The 19,032-nt window shown below is 41.1% G+C and overlaps 1 protein-coding gene across 2 annotated transcripts in view; it reads right to left on the bottom strand.

The window, feature by feature from the left end:
• Nucleotides 1-602: 602 nt before the first annotated feature.
• Nucleotides 603-19,032, bottom strand: part of GALNT5 (polypeptide N-acetylgalactosaminyltransferase 5) — a 44,061-nt gene continuing 25,631 nt past the window's right edge. For both annotated transcript variants that reach the window (XM_084643567.1, XM_084643568.1), the window contains 4 exons: nucleotides 17,591-17,914; nucleotides 12,263-12,343; nucleotides 10,958-11,119; nucleotides 603-6,054 (listed from right to left, as the gene is read on the bottom strand). In XM_084643567.1, coding sequence (XP_084499693.1) covers nucleotides 5,914-6,054; nucleotides 10,958-11,119; nucleotides 12,263-12,343; nucleotides 17,591-17,914 — 708 coding nt within the window. In that variant the 3' untranslated portion in view covers nucleotides 603-5,913. The remainder of the gene's footprint in view (nucleotides 6,055-10,957; nucleotides 11,120-12,262; nucleotides 12,344-17,590; nucleotides 17,915-19,032) is intronic.

Here is a 19,032-nt window from a genome sequence, read left to right as displayed (position 1 = left end):
ACTATTTCAATGGCAACATTTTAATTTGGATTTCAACATCTCCCTGCTGTGTCAGCAACAATTACCAGGAACAACTACTAGATTCAATAGAGGAAGGTCTATTTGCATACGCTAAACTCAGTGAAATGCAAAATGCAAATAAACAGCATAATTGGTACAAAGTGAATTGGAGACTTAAAAGTGCTTTACATTTTAATAATCTACAGCAGTGATGGGCAACCTGCGGCCCACGGGCCACATGTGGCCCATCAGGGTAATCTACTGGCTGGCTGCGAGACAGTATTTACATTGACCGTCCGCAGGCACAGCTGCCCGCAGCTTCCAGTGGTTGTGGTTCGCCATTCCCAGCCAATGGGAGCTGTGGGAAGTGGCACGGGCTGTAGGGAACTGCAGCCACTGGGAGCTGCGGGCAGCCATGCCTGCGGACGGTCAATGTAAACAAACTGTCTTGTGGCCTGCCAGCGGATTACCCTGATGGTCCCAGCAGGTTGACCACCACTGATCTATAGTGTTACCCAACAGTAACCCCGGGAAGGAAACATTTCATGGAATTTAGGAGAGCTAGTGACACAGTAATTATAGAGAAACTCCAGAACAGGATATTCATGTACAGTCCTTTATTTCCATGTTTTCTAACTTTTTTTGTATACAAATCAAACCAGGTTTTCAACTTCAGCCTTTTGGATCCAGACTACTTAGATAAATTGACGTGGTAAAGGCCTGTTATCTTACAGCATATATGGACTGTTAAAACTCCCCATAAATCACATTTTATAAAAGACATTTGTTCACATTTTAAAAACATTTACCCCTTTCTCATCAACATAGTAATGAACGAAGCTACCATTCTTAAAATTTCTTTTAAAATTGAGATATTTACACTGCATAGTGTCCTTGGGTACATATTTAAAATTCACAAAAAATGCTTTTAGTCAGAAATAGTCTCAATGTTTTGAATAGGTACAAATGGAAACTAAAACAAAAGGGTTATGTTCAGGAAGAGCTGTTATATGTGGAATGATACCTACATAGGACAATTCATCGCTTAAAACATAAAAAGTACTGAGCATCATTTGTAATACAAATTAAACAGTTCAGCTGCAAGTGGACAATGACCAAGGGTCAGATTCTGGTCACTGGTGGATGGCTGATTTGCAGAGCTCACATGCCCAAAGCCGGCCTAAAGTTGATTTAAGAGTATTGTGAGGTTGTGAATGACATCACTGGAAAGTGTTAAAATTGTTTATTTTATTTTTGAAAAGATGAGCATGATAATCATCTGTCCATATCCCAGCCAAGCAAGTCAGAGCCACTCATGGCTACAGAAGAGCTGGTAACATATGGACGCTTGTAGAAGACTTGCCAAAGGGAGTAAGGCTCATTCTAGTAAATGGTCTCACATTTTTCTAATTAGAAGTGATTTTTATTTGCATCTGTGAACTAAGGATGCTGGAAGTGGTAATGGTAATCTGGTCTCTTACATGGGAATGTCAATGGATTAGCAGGGATAAAGGTGTTCTTCATTGTCTCGTGGGCCCTAGAAGGCCCTCTTGGACAAATATAATTGTGAGTGGTTCCATGAAACCAAGAAAAACATATGCAGGCTTCTTTGAATATTTACTGAGTATGCCAGAAAAATGTTCTCAGACAAGGCTGATTGGTATAATCTGAGTGGTTCTTAATATTGTGTAACAGAACAGCAACAGTACTATTACCAGTAGTCCCTAGGGACATGCTAGAGACGTTAAGTAAGAGATACCAACACTGAAGTGAACATTTACACAAATCAGGAATAACAGTACCAGTGACAAGACTGGAAATGTGAAGTGACCATGACATATGACCATTTGGTGCATGTTAAGTGACAAATGATTGAATGTCAGCAAGCAGAGTTTAATGAAATTCATGCTCCTGATAAAACATGACGGCACAAACAACATCTGTGTAATTTTTCTGATAGTGACTGCAGGCTAGTTGTATTACGAAAGGGGAAAAAAATCAGGAAGACAGTTAGGATAGAAGCCAACTGTGATAGTCTGTTAGGTAAATCAATATTTTGGCAGGCTTAGCCTGTCAGATACTGTCAGTGTTGCACCTTGATGTGAAAAGTAAAATTATACAGAGGCCCTTTTGAAAAATCAAAGAGAAAAGACGAGTTATTTTGTAACCGCCTGTAAATATTGGAGATGGCGAAGGCTTGGCTGTCATGAACAACAAGATACGAACTGAGTTGACAGTTCAGTCCTATATATGTAGAGAAATGTGCTCATATTTGGATAAGCCAATTTTTCAACATACAAAGCAATGGCCAAAGAGTGTAAGAACTACATTTCTATTACGGACCATTCACACTTACACGAGTCTTCAGTTTGTCACAAAACATAACAAAAACATGAAAAAGGCATAATAAAAAGCTCGAGAAGAAAGTCCCATGTGCAAAACATTACAATACCCTGGATGTAGATATCATGTTGCAGCTGAATTTGACCCTATCAAAAAAGTAACTAAATGTTCTTTCACTAACTGATGACAGTTATTCCAGTACGATTCCCCCCTTCCCATACAACAGACATAAAAGATCTTTAAAAAAGTTTCACAGTATGAAAAATGTATGAGGATTAATTCATAAGGATATTCAGTATGTTGAGTTTTGTCAACTGCGTGTATTGATTCCAAATAGCTGTAAGAGTGAAGGTGAGTTCTCATTTTTACTGCACTCCATCTAATCCTATCTTCCATGTGAGGTACATGAATAAGTCAAGAACAGGAAGCACTAAATTCTGCAGTCCCTTTTCAGTCAAAACTCTTTTTTTAATATTATGGGCTAGATTCTGGCTGCAAACAGCCAGTGAAGAATTCCCCTGGTTTAAGGAAACTCTCTGCTGCAATAAAGCTGGCAGAGCTGGCTCCTTTGTCAGGCTCCCACCCATAGCACAGAGGGAGTATTGAGGTGGATAAGGAGGCGAGCAGAGCTCTGCTGCACTAAACAAATCCTCCACTGGTGTAGGTTCCCTTAGGGATCCTAGGTCAGAGATGTAAGCTGAATCATTGCAGACTGGCCAGGATCAGGCCAGATTCAGGGGCTCTAACTTGCTCCCTAACAGCTCCCCCAATTCCTCTGTGTTGGGAGGAGTTCAGACGCAGGGGAGAATCTAGCCCTATATGTCCCACTGACTCAACAACTGTAGCACTTTGATCTAAGAGAGTAAACATGCAAACCCATCTTCCAAATCAACTCTTCATGAGAGAAGAGTCAGCACTTACGTGTCTCAGCTTCTAGGTTCATAGGCTTAAAACTTATCTGGAAATTCTGAAATGGAACTATGGGATATGTAGTCTTAGGGGACAATTCTGCCTTCAATTCTGAGGGGTGGATCTTCACTCAGATCTTCTACTCTCTCTTCATGCACAGAACAACTCCTATCCCTGGACGTGTGGAGCTCCTACACGCTGTCTCCCCTTCCTATGAATATTCTAAATCAAATCTGGAGAGTTCTATACACACAAAAAGGGCAGATCAACGCAAAGAGCCACCATTATACCCTTTCTCTGACAGAAACTTTTATCAGAGTGTTCCGTTGGTTGCTTTCCAGTGAAGAGAATGCAAAGCAAAATAACAAATATAAGGCTCAACTGTGCTCTGGCTTTGGGGGAGTGTCCAAGGGATTCAGGAGGGCACGAGTCCACGTGTTCAGCTGGGCACAGGGCCTGCAAGGAGCTACTGCTGCTAGTGATATTAGCCAGTCCAAAGGCTCATAACCCTGCCATGCCTATTGAAATGGTTAGCATAGCCGGTGGTCGTCTGAAGGAGGTAATATGTAGTTATAAGAGGATAAGGGGAGTTGAAGGACTGCGGATAGGTACTAGTGTAGGCCAGGCAAAGAGATCCAGCAGGAAGGAGTTGGATGGGAAGGCTATGAGAGGAACTGCAGAGCCCTGCTGGGGGTGCTCTATTAGTAAACCAATCCCACGCTTTCCAAAAGGTTCAAGCTTGGTTTGTAGAAAGCAAACTTTTAGCCAATTCTTATACAACTGCTTTGCCCGTCAAAGTGTAACATCACATGCTCTTTATCATTAATCGATATAATACCAAGGCTAGCTCCTGCCCTCCACTATATGGTTGCACTAGGGCATGAGCAGACACAAGGAGTCACTTCCATCCCCTCTCCCTACTAGCAGCAAGGTAGAAACTATTTAGTGCTGAGGGGAGCAGAAGGAGATAGCACCAGCTATTATGCCATCTGAAATGCTGGGCCTTCAAGTGGGCAAAGTCAGTTAGGAGACGTCTTCCTCCTGCAGTCAGCGAGTGCACATGCTGCATTCTGCCCATCCTGAGACATCCTTTTCCTGTGCTTCCACCTGGTACACAGCTGTCACCACCACTCTGCTCCCACCAATGCATGGCTCCTCCAGTGAAGCGCAGGGCGTACCCTATCTAATGGGATGCTAAATTGCCCTATCTTTGCATCACAGATCAGCTACAGTTCAGCCAATAAAATGGATTTCAAAAAATATATCGGTGTCTATACTCAACAAACAGGAATGTATTCAGCAAAAGCCTCATCTGCTATTACATACTTTTAACAACTGCCCACATTTTCATTCATCTGGAAGAGCAGAATGAGATGTCTTAGGTACAAAAACATTCAACGCTTCCATGACAGATTATTTTCTATTCTAAGAAAAATAAAAATTCCATTTTTTCCACAGTGGCATGAAAAAGGAACAGGCAATTAACGTAGAATCAGAGTTCCTCAGCTTTTGCCCCCTTGTGTTAAAAGTTTAACATTATTTAAGCTTTTCTGGTTTGCTTTGCGTGGAATGCATATACAGTACTATTGCATAACATGTGGCCAACCCAGGAACCTGTAATGCAGGAGCCATGAAATCATGCCCAACAGTGTGTGGCTGCCATCTTAGATTCACTAGTAGCGAGAAGCAAGGTCTGTTTTTTTCAGGTTAAGCAGGCCCTTTCTGAGGATCTTCACCCCATCACCACACCTGTTCCCACACCCTCTGGTTTATTTTCCCTTTTCATGGCTCTGTGCTGTGCTCAGGCACTTCTTTCTGGCAGAGAAGGGCTGAATGGAGAGTCTCTTTAGAGTCTACTGCATTCATACTGTTCTTGCATTGGCCCAGAGAGTTAGCTGTAGAGATAGATAAGGCACATCCCACCTACCCACTGAACACTGCTTTGCAGCCTAACCACTCCTTGCCCATCCAGGAAGCAGGAGGTCAAACCAAGGTAGCAAATTCAAGGTGCCTGTGTCAAATACAGCACTTATAGGGCCTTGCCTGCTGCCAGGTTAGAAGTGCTTAAAGAGTTATACTTTTTGTGATTAAAGACGGGCTTTTGTCATGGGAAACCAAGCTTCAAAAGTGGCTCCAGGCACCTACCTTTCAGAATCAGTGAATCCAATTTGGTAGGAGCAGGTTCCTGTGATCCTGGCTGGATTTTTAGGTACTGGGTCTAGGGTACTTTCATTTTGTTGGCGTGTGGAGGAATAAATGAGTAAATGTGGATCTTCCAAAGAGCAGCACAACATGCTTCCTGCAGTCGCAGGGGTTGAACCCTGGAACTATTTCTGGTAACTTGCATTAATCTCTCTGAAGCTTAAGGTGGGAATGAGGAACTTTAGAAAGTACTTCCATTTACTGAAAAAACTTTCACTCAACCTTCCCCTAGTGCCCCACAGTGTGTGGAAAACATGCCTGTGTGTTTTAAACCATATCAAACCAGATGTGCTGTTGCTTGATATTTTGATCTCTCAATATGGTGATTTAAAATGATGGATTTAAATTACCATTCAGAAATGAACGTCCAATTTTGTAAGTGCTGTCACAAATCTCACAGACGTCATTCTTGAATTCACACGATTTGAATTTTCTGTTTCTGTTTTGATCGTGTTCTCTTCAGTCAGCATAATAATTTCCAAACTGCCATTTCTGATAAGGATTTGAGGCGTCACAGGCATTAACCCTCAGGGTTTTGTGAGACTGATCCACTTCCAAACATGTTGGCTGCTGAAGGTGTTCTAAAACCATGTGATCAATCTAAAGAGAAACAGCACATGACAATAGGTAACATGACTCGTACAGCAATTGTTATTAGAGTTAGGGAAAAAAACTGGAAAAAAAAAAGCTTCAGAAATTATACTCAGTTTTCCCCAGTGGAGATTTCTGATCCCCTAGGATGCACCCATTTTTGCATTTCTGCATTATGTAATGATTCATTCATAGGCTTCAAGGGAATTTTGGGTGGGATCCAAAGTTTACACCTGTTGTTGAACTACAACTATATTATATCTTCTGTGCTTCATGGGATTTTAATTCTTTGGAAATTAACGGATTAGTTCGCTTGCTGTCTGAATAGTAATTATCATGCAAAGGAAATAACTCCAGATGGCATTTGCAATATAGGATAACATATGGCAGGAGACTTTGGTTTTCATACTGTGGTATTTCGCAACTGATGAAGTAAAAGCACACTTACTATGATGAAAAGTGTGTTAGGTAATTTGTTAATTAAGTCCAAGAGCTGGAATGCTAAATTGGATTATGAAATCGTGAGGAGTTTGAATGATTAGGGGCCTTATTCTGATCCTTCTGCACTTATGTGTGCATTTTTTTAATCTACTTATACATATTGCCAATATGGCAATACTACAAGTATCCTCAGCGGTAGGGACATTTTTACATTATTGCTTTTCTCTGTATAACATTTAATAGTATAATTTAAGTCATGTATCTTGGTGAAATATTAGCGAAATCACCAACAGACTATTTTATTTGAACAAATAATGGGGCTTTGTATGTGTATGACAAATTCATTGAACGTGCCATTGTTCTGATGCGGATTATGACACCTGATGAGTGGTAAGGACTTCACTGTTTCTGTGGCCAGCATTAACCCATTTCCCGCCTTGTTTTCTGGTTTGCAATACTCAATTGCTGGAGTGACTAGTTTTTAACCCTTTTTATATAGTAACTCAAACTAATCTTCTTTGTAATCAGCTTCCAAATGATCTTTCAGAAAAACATATGGAAAGCCAGTGAATATGAACCTACTGGATTACAATAATGCACCTTTTTCTTGTAGACAGTATGGTGACAAGCACATTAGAAAGTTAGAGCTTAGGTTATATTAGGTGCCATCTCCAAAATGTATCCTTTTCAGGAATGACAATTTTTTTTTTTTTTTTGGCAGAGATAGCATTTGCCAGAACCCCACAAAATGCTTTAGTCCTGTTAGGCTCCAAATTTAATCATCTTTATGATTGTCCCGCCCTTTTGGAGAATGTCCCATAGACTCTAAATGTCTCTGACTTCTAACATTACACTCTATCATCCCTAAACAATTCAAAATAAAACTAACAATAGCCATTGTTTTTGTAGGGCTTGGACTAGAACGATGTTGTGTTCCGCTGGTTGACTCTGTGCTAAGAGTTAAGTAGCCCTTGTGATGGTGTGTCTACCCCCACACAAGACTGAAAGGGATTAAGATGGCCAGGCAGGCCAATTAACTTCACAGACTGCACCTGGAGGGGGAGCCAGGGAGCAGGGAATTGATTGAAAGCAGGCTAAGCTGGGTAGGAACAGGTGGGGTCTATAAAACCAGGAAGCTGGTAATAGACAAAGGCTGATGGGAAAGACTGTAGCCACTCCCTGAGAAGAGGGAGGAGGTTTGGCATTAGTACACCCAGAGAAAGGAGAGGAACCGGGAGAGGTAGGAAGGAGGAACAAATGCTGTGGGAAAGCAGGCCATAGTGACAGGTATAGGGTCCCTGGTATGGAACCCAGATAGGGTGACCAGATGTTCTGATTTCATAGGAACAGTCCCAGTATTTGGGGCTTTTTCTTATATAGGCTCCTATTACCTCCCACCCCATCCCGATTTTTCACACTTGCTGTCTGGTCACCCTAAACCCAGAATAATGGGTAGGCCTGGGTTCTCCTACCAACCACTGGGGATATGGCACAGGCCAAGCAGAGGACAGCAGACTGCCTGGGCATCCTGGAAAAACCTGGTTACATTTACCTTGGAAGGGGGAACCATGGAGTTATCTGGCTGGAGGGCTAAGTCACAAAGAGGAATCTGTGATTCGTAGAGTGAAAGGGGTCTGTAGAATGAGAGGACAATAGGAGAGACACTTCCAGAAGAGGGTGCAACACCTGGCTGGAGCTAATCCCCAGGATGGGCCTGGAGGAGTGCCACCAACAGTGAGTAAACACTATGACAGTCCCCCATTCCCAGAGCAGTGCTGACTCCATTGCGCACACACACAGAAGTAAACCAAAAAAAGCCATGTTTGTTTTTACTTAGAGATGGACCCTAACCACAGCCCCAGATTTGAACACTGGGCTTGAGAGGAGAAGATTAAGATTAAATCCCCTTTTGTGTGGACTTCTTCAGACCTGCAGGAGGGGAGAACTAAGGGTGCTCATTAGCTTCATTTACAAGGCTTTTGGTGGAAGATGTTTCCCTCCATTACCCCACATCCCCAGTGTATAATTTACTGTCTAAATTCTGTTTCTGCAAGGAAATGTGCTACTGACTTATTTTTTATTTAAATGTCTCTAGAGTCCTTTCACTTGCTTTTTAAGCTCAATGGTGCAGAAGGTCCCCAGTGATGTTTCAGATGTAAAAAGTAACAACTTTTGAAATTGAACTTTAATCTAATCTAGAAAGTTTTGGTGTCAAAAACTAAGTCTTATTTCTCTCCATCTTTCTGTTTTTGTGTGTGTGTGTTTTGTGTCTGGCTTTTGCTGCAAAGTGGTTGAAGAGTTAGACATTTTGAACTTTGACTATCTGTTGTTAGGATGTCATAAATCAGGAGTTCCTTGTTCAATTAATTTCAGTTTTTGTGGAAAATTTCTACCTTGCCTCAGAACTAACCTTTCTAATTCTGAGATTAACATTTTGTGGATTTTAGGTGGTGGCCAAATTTGGATTAAAATGGAAACTCAATTGCAACCTTAACAATAAAGCAATTTCCACACTGCTCAGCAAAATAAGAATCACTCAGCCTGTCTCCTTCTCAATTTCTGGGTTTATATTTTATGCTAACACAAAAATATATCCGTTTTAAACCTGTGTTACAAATCCAATTACTGTAGTCAATATATAAACTTTTTTTCCTCCAAGACTTTTAAAAATAATAGATACAATAAACCTTAAAATTGAGCAAGTAACTTCATCTCACTGTGCCTCAATTTCCCACCTGTAAATAGAGATACTAATAATACTTCTTCTCTTCCACCCTCTCTTGTCTATTTAAATTAAAAGCTCTTCAGGACATAGGCTGGCTCTTGTGTATGTATAGTGCCTAATGTAAATAGCCTTCATCATGTCTGGGAGCCCTACATTCCACAGTAATACAAATAATGAATAATAGTCACCCTCACTAATATTCAAAACAAAATAAATAAAATAAAATAAAACATCCACATTCGGGAGATATTAATTGTAACATGTTGGGTGATGTTTTGTTTTTCTTCATACAGTTACAAGTCCCTAGCCTCTGTTTGTCAGAAGCTGGGAATGGACAACAGGGGATGGATCATTTGGTGATTTACCTGTTCTGTTCATTCCCTCTGGGGCACCTGGCATTGGCCACTGTCGGAAGACAGGATACTAGGCTAGATGGACCTTTGGTCTGACCCAGTATGGGCGTTCTTGTGTTCTTCAGTGGGCCCAGAAAGGATAATATTTCACTGGGGGGAGTTGAGAAGAGGGGGGAAAAAGGCATTCAAGTCTTTTTGGCTTGTGAGTTTCTATGGCTGTTTTTGAAGGAGGGGGACTGACAGTGATAACTTTCAACTGTCTTTCTCCTCACAGGGCTGGTACTATATGTTTCCAGTGTCCAGGGCTTTCCTAAAAACTAATCTGATCTACTTCAGTGAACTAAAGGGTATATTTCAGGCTTGTCACTAGTTCAGTCCTATGCCGGTACAATCATCTGTGCCCAATTGTGTTGAATTGGGTATTGTGGCTTTGTAAAATGAAACATGACTTTCTGTATCCTAGCACCAAATGTATCTAGCTTAAGGCTTGAAGTTCAGCCTGGAACAGTTTCTGACCATCAAAAATTGTCACTGTACCTACTGTGCAATCCGGTCTCATAAATGGCTGACAATTTTCTTTTATTTTTACAATATATCCTTGCTTTTGTAAGGAGTGATTTTTTTTTTTTTTTGGTTTGAGGAGGGTTTTTTGTTGTTTGGCTAAAAAGAAATGAATGGAAGGAGAGTCAATAATGGAATATCTTATTGAGTATCGATCGGGTAACACAACAGCTACGCTTTTGTTTCCTAAATGGAAGGCTCCTCTAAAAGCATGTCATTTCAGAGGGGGAAAAATCATTTCTAATAATTCATGGAATTCTTTAATGCTTAGAGTTATCTACAAGCCTGAATCTTTGACTTTGCTGGACACAGGGGTAGGAAAAAAGAGAACAAAATGTCATTTGAATGATTTTGTGTGTTTGTGCCAGGCTAGTTTCACTATATTACATTTTGCTTGGTGCAATGCTAAGGCAGCACATTGCTATACACCACCCTGAAAGGTAAATGGGGCCATGGGAGTGAAATCACACTGGCAGCTGGTTAGCTTTCAGTGTAACCTGGAGGAAAATAATCCTGAGGATTGAAAACGGCATGAGCAGAGTAATGATCAGAGTGCCTGAAATAATTTGAAGTAATGCATGCCTTAGGAAAAAGGTGATTTTTGTCAACCTCTTTTTTCCTCATATGTATTGAGAAAGTCACAAAGAGACAAACTAAATGTGTGTCTTTGTGTTTCTCTTTTATCTTTATGAATTTGGTATAGTCTCTCAGTGCCAAACACATGAAAATCATACAACACTGGCAATAAGTATTGTTTTCCTTTTGTTTAGTTTTATTTCAGGTGTAACTATGGTGGTGGTGGAGGGGAAATCATTACAAATGCTCTACTTACCAGTTCTGGTTGAAAGGCCACCAATGATTTATGCAACCATTTCAGGCTATTGTTTCTGTTATCGCAAGGGTACAGGCCCAGTGTTCTCTTTGCATCTACTGGTGCTACACAGAAGTCCCCATGTTTTATTAGTCTCAGCCAAGTGTAGTTGAACTTCTGGTTCTGTGGAGGACAAACAATAGCAGACTGATTTCGGTTTGGGTTTTGTGAGCTATTTCCCTTTATTTCTGAATCTTATGCATCTAATCCAACCACATAAATCTAGGCTTTGTATAATTGTTCCAGATATGCCAGACTCTGTTTTATTAGTATGAATCCGGAGCAAATTCACAGAATAAAGTTCCAGTCTAAGGCCTGATCGTGCTCTCGGTGACCTCAGTAACCAGACTACTTCTGACTTTGATTAGAGAACAGTCTGTCTCAAACTGCTGTAGCTGAAATCAGAACATAGCCCAATAACTCAAAGCTTTCTAATGTTTGCATTAACAATGTACTAGTACAGGGATTCTCAAATTATGTTCAGCAAAGCATTTCCTGGTGGCCCACAGAGAGGAAAACTGAGTACAGGGTAGTTGTGAGGGTGGGAGAGGAGAGGATCTCTTTTATAAACTGGACTGTAGAAATGAAGAATTGGGGACAACACCAAAACAAATTCTGAAAAGGGGATTTGTCTGCTACAGCCGACACCAGCTTGCAATGGTGGGGATTCAGGACTGGACTTCTTCGATGGCATAACAGCGCTCAGTGACAAAAGGCCAACCCTGCCCCCCTTAGGACAGTTACTCTTGATCAGTCCTAGCAGATGCCTTGATGTCTATATTGGCTAGTAATCAGTGGGGTATTACCCATCAGGAGGCATTTCCTATAAAAGACAGCAGAGGAAAGTAGCCCCGTTCCTGCAGCAACTGCCATGCACCCTCCCTCCCATGCTGGCTTTGTTGTTGTGGTAGAGTACACTAGTGGCCTATTGTATTTAAAGTTTTCTCTCCACTATGGGCATGTATGGAATTTTGCATTTGAGTTGCATTTCAGCCAATTGCAGACTTTTTGGTTTTGGGCGTCTCGGAGCTTTCATGAAATGGTGCAAGCTCCATTGCTTAGCTATTGCCTCTACAAATATAGCCCAGTACTCATTTCTTGTTTTACCAGATGGCATCTTTTGGCAATGTGTCCTGGCAGTAAGGATTACATGAACCTCCAAGATGGAGTTCAAGTCATTGAGGTGGCAGGTAGGGAGATTCTTTAGCATAAGCAATAAAACTGACACTATTTGACATCCAGTATACAAACCCAAATGCATCTTACCTTGTTGCTAATGTTACAAGTCTCAAAGGCCAGAGTGGAGTTTTCCACAGTAATGCATCTAGCCATGGCTATGTTAACAATCTGGGAACAAAATTAAAAATGGAAATTCAGAAAAGGGAATAACATCAAGTGAGGCACAAAAATGCAAGAGACAGAACACCAAAAACAGAACAATTATAATAATACCTAGCTCTTATGTAGTGCTTTTCATTAGCAGATCTCAAAGACCTTTGCAAAAGAGGTCAGTATCATTCTTCCCATTTTACAGTTGGGGTAACTGAGGCACAGAGCGGGGAAATGACTTGCCCAAGGTCACCCAATATATTAATATTTAAGAGTATTACATTCTGAATTGCATAAAAATAACAAGGAGTTCTGATTAGCATAAGAGTCTGTCTCTACATGAAAGTTAATCTGGAATAAGATAGGGTGTGAATTTAAAGCAGATTAACTGTTACTGATTAACTCAATGTGTGGACAAGAGCATCCACACATGGATTTAGCCAGGAATAGCTATTCAGGAATCTTTTAGGGCTTATCTACACAGGGAGTTATTCCAGAAATAAGTGGTTAGCATTATCTCTTTTACTGGATGCTCCCTATAAGAGAAACATAGAGTAATCTAGGCAAACTAAAGATAATGGACCATATTCTCTGCTGGTGTCAGTGGTGCCCATAATATCTGCTCAAACTCTTTTGTCTGCCAAGAGATGCTTTACATTAGCCTTTTTCTGGAACACGGGAGGCAGCAAGAGTAAGGTTTTTGTTAGGCACAGCTAACTTTCCTATTGCTGATTCATATGCTGTAACTGTTATTGAAAAGCGATTTATAAATCCCCTCACATTCCTGCAGCACAGTCTAACCAACCCAAATGAGCAGCAGGTTAGGAGAAAAATCCTCTTAAATGGACTTTATGCATACAATTTGATTGCCTGGCCAATCAAATCGGAGATCAGATAACTGGAGATATCTTGGCCACCCAAAGATAATTCAGAGTTAAAAGCTGCTCTGAGCTAGTCATGCAGCTACACTTTAACTAGAAGGTCCAAAACCCTCCTCCCTACCCGCCCCTAAAAACATAATAGCTGGCAAAAGCCTACCTGCTGTCATCAGACCTCTGACTGGTGATGGATTTAGGACACAAGTGGCGGGATACATTTCTATTCTATTCAGGCTATTATACTGCACCCTTCACTGCTGCATCTGAGCATCTCCCCGCAGGGGATTAAATTACATGACTAATATCTGTCATGAATTCTCTTCTTTTGTTCTCTTTCCCCAAGGGGAAAACTGTTTGTAGATTTTTATATATATTTAATTTTATTATATATAATGTGATCTGTGTCATGTCACTAAGATAACTCTTCAACCCTCGCAGATAGGGTTGGCTGCCCTTGATCCAATCAGTGAAAGGGTATATTGGTACTTATGGTAATACAGGAGTCAGCAGCAGTTGTGTACATATCGACACTTTGGAAAGAAGGAATTTCAATTGTAACTTAGCCAAAAGGTTTACGATTATCTTTTTAAACTTTTGCATCAGATTGGGGGGGAAAAAGAATGAGTGACAAAACATTGTCTATCAGAGAATAGCTAGTTAGAAAGTGCAGATGCAAATGAGAATTTTTTTTAAGTGTCTAAATATTTTCTCTTTCCAGATGTTCCTTTGTTTTTGTTGTGGTACAGGTGGCCTCACGTCTCTCAGGTGTCTTGTATCTCTTCATTCTGCCTCTTTTTTGCTCTGTTTTCTCTACAATTGTCATTACACCAGGGAGTCATCATCATGATACCTTGTTAGCATGACCTTCTGGAGAAGTTATGGCTTGCACTAAGCTTTTTTGTACTGTTGTTTGAATGACCAGACGAGTGCATTCTAAGGGCATTTATGCGTTCTGAAGTTTATATTAGAACACTGCTTACACTGGACTGAATTCTGCCAGGTACCAAATGCCCTCAGTTCACATATCAGGAAGTCAATGGAACAATACTGATTTATAACAGATGAGGAGTTGGCCTAATTGAGATATATTTATTGTACATTAAGATAATCATGGCAATATTTGAAAATTATAGCTGGTTGAGCTAAAAATGTAGCCGCTTTCCTCCCTTTTTAGATTACTGAACCTTTTATGAACTAATCCTGATTTCTGTAAGTAAATCTGCTCTTCATAAAATATTTTCCAAGTAGCTTTGATGAATATTCTTCATCATATTGGTAGCTTCTGAATGATTATTTCAGAAATCAGTACTTGTTGTTTGTGTTGTGCAGCTGCTCATCTAAGCAACAAGGTATTGTTTCTGTCCGATGACTGGATGTTTTTAAACAGGAAAATAACAAATAACCAACTTTTGTAGTTTTCAGGTGAATAGTTATTTGTCTTAAAATATATGAAACTTTTGGAATTTATGAACACAATGCTCAGTGATCATTCATAAATCACATGACTTCACAAATCACAGTAATACAAATTTGGCCCTTTTAATTCACAAAACTATTCCCCAATATTTTTACTATTTGATCACTGTATTGGAAAATATGGTTCACATCGCAGCTAAAGTAAAGCAATCTCAGCCCAGCTTCACTGACTCCCTGGGGTAGAAAAATATCTGGGAGTTTATAGCCAGCAGAGCAGCTCTTTACCACCCTGGCACTGCCCGTGGTCTGGGAGGCATGTCTGAGGTGTGCAGAGTATGGCCATGTCTGCTCCTGGCTGCTGGAATAGCCTAGAAGGTAAATCAAAGCTGTACTGGGGGAGGGGCTGAACTGCCCCACAGCCAGCATTAGTGCCAACAGGCGTAACACTACTTATGCTCCTGCCCTTAGCAGGCACCGTACAAGCACAGCTGAGGATCTGACCCATTACTTTCAGGAGTACTGCTCTTGTTAAAACTAGAAAGACTTTCAGAAGCTGACAGAACTACATATGGTAACAAAGTGCCTTACTTTTGTGACCTGGGATCACTGTCACTTGTTCTTAACATTCAGATTTTTTTAATGAAGAGGCATGTCCATGATGCCTCAGGAGGGACTATTTTATGCGCCTGTATTTTTAGAAATGTTTCCAACAGCCCTGAACTTTGGTGAGGAAATATGGACCAAGATCAAAATCTACATTTTGTTATACACACACACACACACACACGTAAACATAAAGAGATGCTGAATATGTGAATTAGCACATTGTAAAAATGAGACTCATATGGCATTGTTCACAGAATGGTGTGAATATAACACCAGTGGAAGTTAAAGGGAAGTAAATTCAGAGAATACACGCAACCTGATCCAGCTACATTCCTTACACAACCACAACTTCCACTAAAATCAATGGGAATTTGGGGTAGGTAGGGAACGCAGGACTGAACCCAAAATATTTCTGAAAGTATTCTGTCCACTATACCTTTGTTGCATTTGTAGAAGTACTGGAGACTGGGTTTTAGCTGCACTTTAATATATGATATGACTGCTTGGGAGGATACTTCTGTTCTTTTTGTTTGAAAATAGAAATGAGTCTGTTTTTATTGTAGAAGAGGAAAAAATAGATTTCTAGTGCACTCTAGTGGTGTCAGGCTCTCAGTACAAAACAATAATTGTTCATGTACTATATCGATTCCATGAATAAATTATTGAAGCCCTAAAAATCCTGGAGATTATAGATAATATATCTCTGCGTCTACCATATCTGTCTGTAGCCACAAGATTTCTGAAATATAAACTCCAAAAATGAGGTAAATTGCTCAGACGTTTCACTATTATCTTGACTGCTATGGGGTAATTTATCATGTCAGTTATCACTGAAGAAGCTTGTTAATGTAAAATTTTGTCTTTGGCGGGGGAAAAAGAGAAGTATTCTTGTTCCCACAGTATTCTTGTCAGCAAGTTAAGGAAGTATGGGCTGGATGAATGCACTATAAGGTGGGTAGAAAGCTGGCTAGATTGTCGGGCTCAACGGGTAGTGATCAATGGCTCCATGTCTAGTTGGCAGCCGGTATCAAGTGGAGTGCCCCAAGGGTCGGTCCTGGGGCCGGTTTTGTTCAATATCTTCATAAATGATCTGGAGGATGGTGTGGATTGCACTCTCAGCAAATTTGCGGATGATACTAAACTGGGAGGAGTGGTAGATACACTGGAGGGGAGGGATAGGATACAGAAGGACCTAGACAAATTGGAGGATTGGGCCAAAAGAAATCTGATGAGGTTCAATAAGGATAAGTGCAGGGTCCTGCACTTAGGACGGAAGAACCCAATGCACAGCTACAGACTAGGGACCGAATGGCTAGGCAGCAGTTCTGCGGAAAAGGACCTAGGGGTGACAGTGGACGAGAAGCTGGATATGAGTCAGCAGTGTGCCCTTGTTGCCAAGAAGGCCAATGGCATTTTGGGATGTATAACTAGGGGCATAGCGAGCAGATCGAGGGACGTGATCGTTCCTCTCTATTCGACATTGGTGAGGCCTCATCTGGAGTACTGTGTCCAGTTTTGGGCCCCACACTTCAAGAAGGATGTGGATAAATTGGAGAGAGTCCTGCGAAGGGCAACAAAAATGATTAGGGGACTGGAACACATGAGTTATGAGGAGAGGCTGAGGGAGCTGGGATTGTTTAGCCTGCAGAAGAGAAGAATGAGGGGGGATTTGATAGCTGCTTTCAACTACCTGAAAGGGGGTTCCAAAGAGGATGGCTCTAGACTGTTCTCAATGGTAGCAGATGACAGAACGAGGAGTAATGGTCTCAAGTTGCAGTGGGGGAGGTTTAGATTGGATATTAGGAAAAACTTTTTCACTAAGAGGGTGGTGAAACACTGGAATGCGTTACCTAGGGAGGTGGTAGAATCTCCTTCCTTAGAGGTTTTTAAGGTCAGGCTTGACAAAGCCCTGGCTGGGATGATTTAACTGGGAATTGGTCCTGCTTCGAGCAGGGGGTTGGACTAGATGACCTTCTGGGGTCCCTTCCAACCCTGATATTCTATGATTCTAAGTGCAAAAAAGATGGAAACTTCATTATCAGAAATGTCACCCAATAGAAAATGCAAAGAGAAGCACAGAAATACCAACCAAGGGGCCATATCTTTAGATTTGTCGCCTGTCATAGAGCAAAGAGAATTACTACAACATAACGAAATCACTTTGTCCTAAACCATGATCTCCAGTAAAGGTGAAATTCACCATGGCTGAGGGACACCATATGAGGCCCTCTGTACCTCTAGGAATCACTGAGCTTGTGTGTCACAGCCCAATCATAGAAAGTAAGTTTAAATGAAGAGTGGCTGGTTAACACAGATATGTAAACATGCATTTGTGGTGTAATTTGCCCTTGTAAAGTTCACATACCAGCCCACTGGCTTTAACAAGAGGAGCTTCCAGGTCTGGGTAGATATTCTCCAGATACCACTTGAAGTTTTTACACTTAAGCTTCTTCCGCAGTTCTATTTGTTGAGTCAAGTCTCCAACATCCAGGTTTTTCTGGATTAAGTGGTAACCATGTCCATAGAACAATTCTTTGTACTCATCTAACCAGACCTCTGCAACACGCGCCAAATTCCGCTCCACTGTTTTTATCCGGTCTTTAGGGAAGGAGTACGGGTTGTCATTCCTGAAAATATGTCCAACTCTGGAGCATGGGATGATCTCAATTTCTCCTCCACACATCCAGACCTGTCAGAGTTTGATTAGATAAAAATATTGGTAAATGGTACCTTCTGGTATACAATAGATCTGATTTTTGAGAAGTGGCTTCAATTTTTGTAGGCACAATTTTGTGGGTGTAACCTGCACTTGTGTGTCGGTACAAATGAAGAGAGCCCAATGGGAAATGGTCTGTGCTGGTTGCACTGTGGAGCAGTATTACCCTAGGGGGACTCCTCTCAATCAGGTACAATCCCTTCAGAGCTCCCCAGGACACGGGCAGGCCACACCCACTCCACCATCCATTAGGGAGAGGACCAGCGTATGCCTATCTCACCAACTTCTAGGCTGGTGTGGAGGAGGCACACAGCCAAAGCCCTGCCTCTTCCTGACCCATTTAGAGAGGTTTGCCTAGCAGAGACTGTAGTTGGTGTATCTGGTCCCTGTTCTGGGATGAAAATGAAGGTGTCTTGGGCCTGCTTTGTCTCTGTATAACATCTGAGTATCTCTACAATTCAAATACTTACATGCCTTAATGATAGTGTTTGCATGAGCAATTAATTGGTGGTATATGATAAACGCTTCTTGGGCTGATAAACCAGGAATTGAACCAGGGACCTCCCAAGATAAAATTGTGAACTGCTACAGCTTGAGCTGAAGAGCTGGCTGACTGTAACAACTTCTTTCCTTTGGGGGTCAGCATATAAGGGGATCTGTAACACGCTCACCATGAGTTATAGATGGAATTATTTTCAGGGAAAAAACTGTGGCCACAAAAATGGAGGTCAGGGAGAAGTCTTGTTAAAAATCAAGTCAAATGTATTATTCACACAGACTAACTTGAAAATACTGATAAACAATCCTCCAAGCATTGCTGAGTTGAACAATAATTCTACAGCTGGCTTATATTAGCAAAAAATCATAAATAAATGACGAGCATAGCTTGTGGTTTATGTTCCAGGCCAAAAAGGAAGTAATTTCCCCAATAATCTTTGGAAAGGGGAGGAGAGCCTCGGGTTTCAAAGTTGTTCCCTTTTGCAACACACTCTACTTTTGACACAGGTGAATGCAAGAGTTACTGTTTAAATCAAGAGGGTTCAAAGTTCATCTTTAACCACTAGTAGAGGCCCTGATTCAGCAAAGCACTG

The sequence above is a fragment of the Lepidochelys olivacea genome (assembly GCF_965140295.1).
Source record: "Lepidochelys olivacea isolate rLepOli2 genome assembly, chromosome: 11".
NCBI classification, from domain to species: Eukaryota; Metazoa; Chordata; order Testudines; family Cheloniidae; genus Lepidochelys; species Lepidochelys olivacea.
Note: the sequence above shows the minus strand (reverse complement) of the source record. Positions and strands in the feature narration are given on the sequence as shown.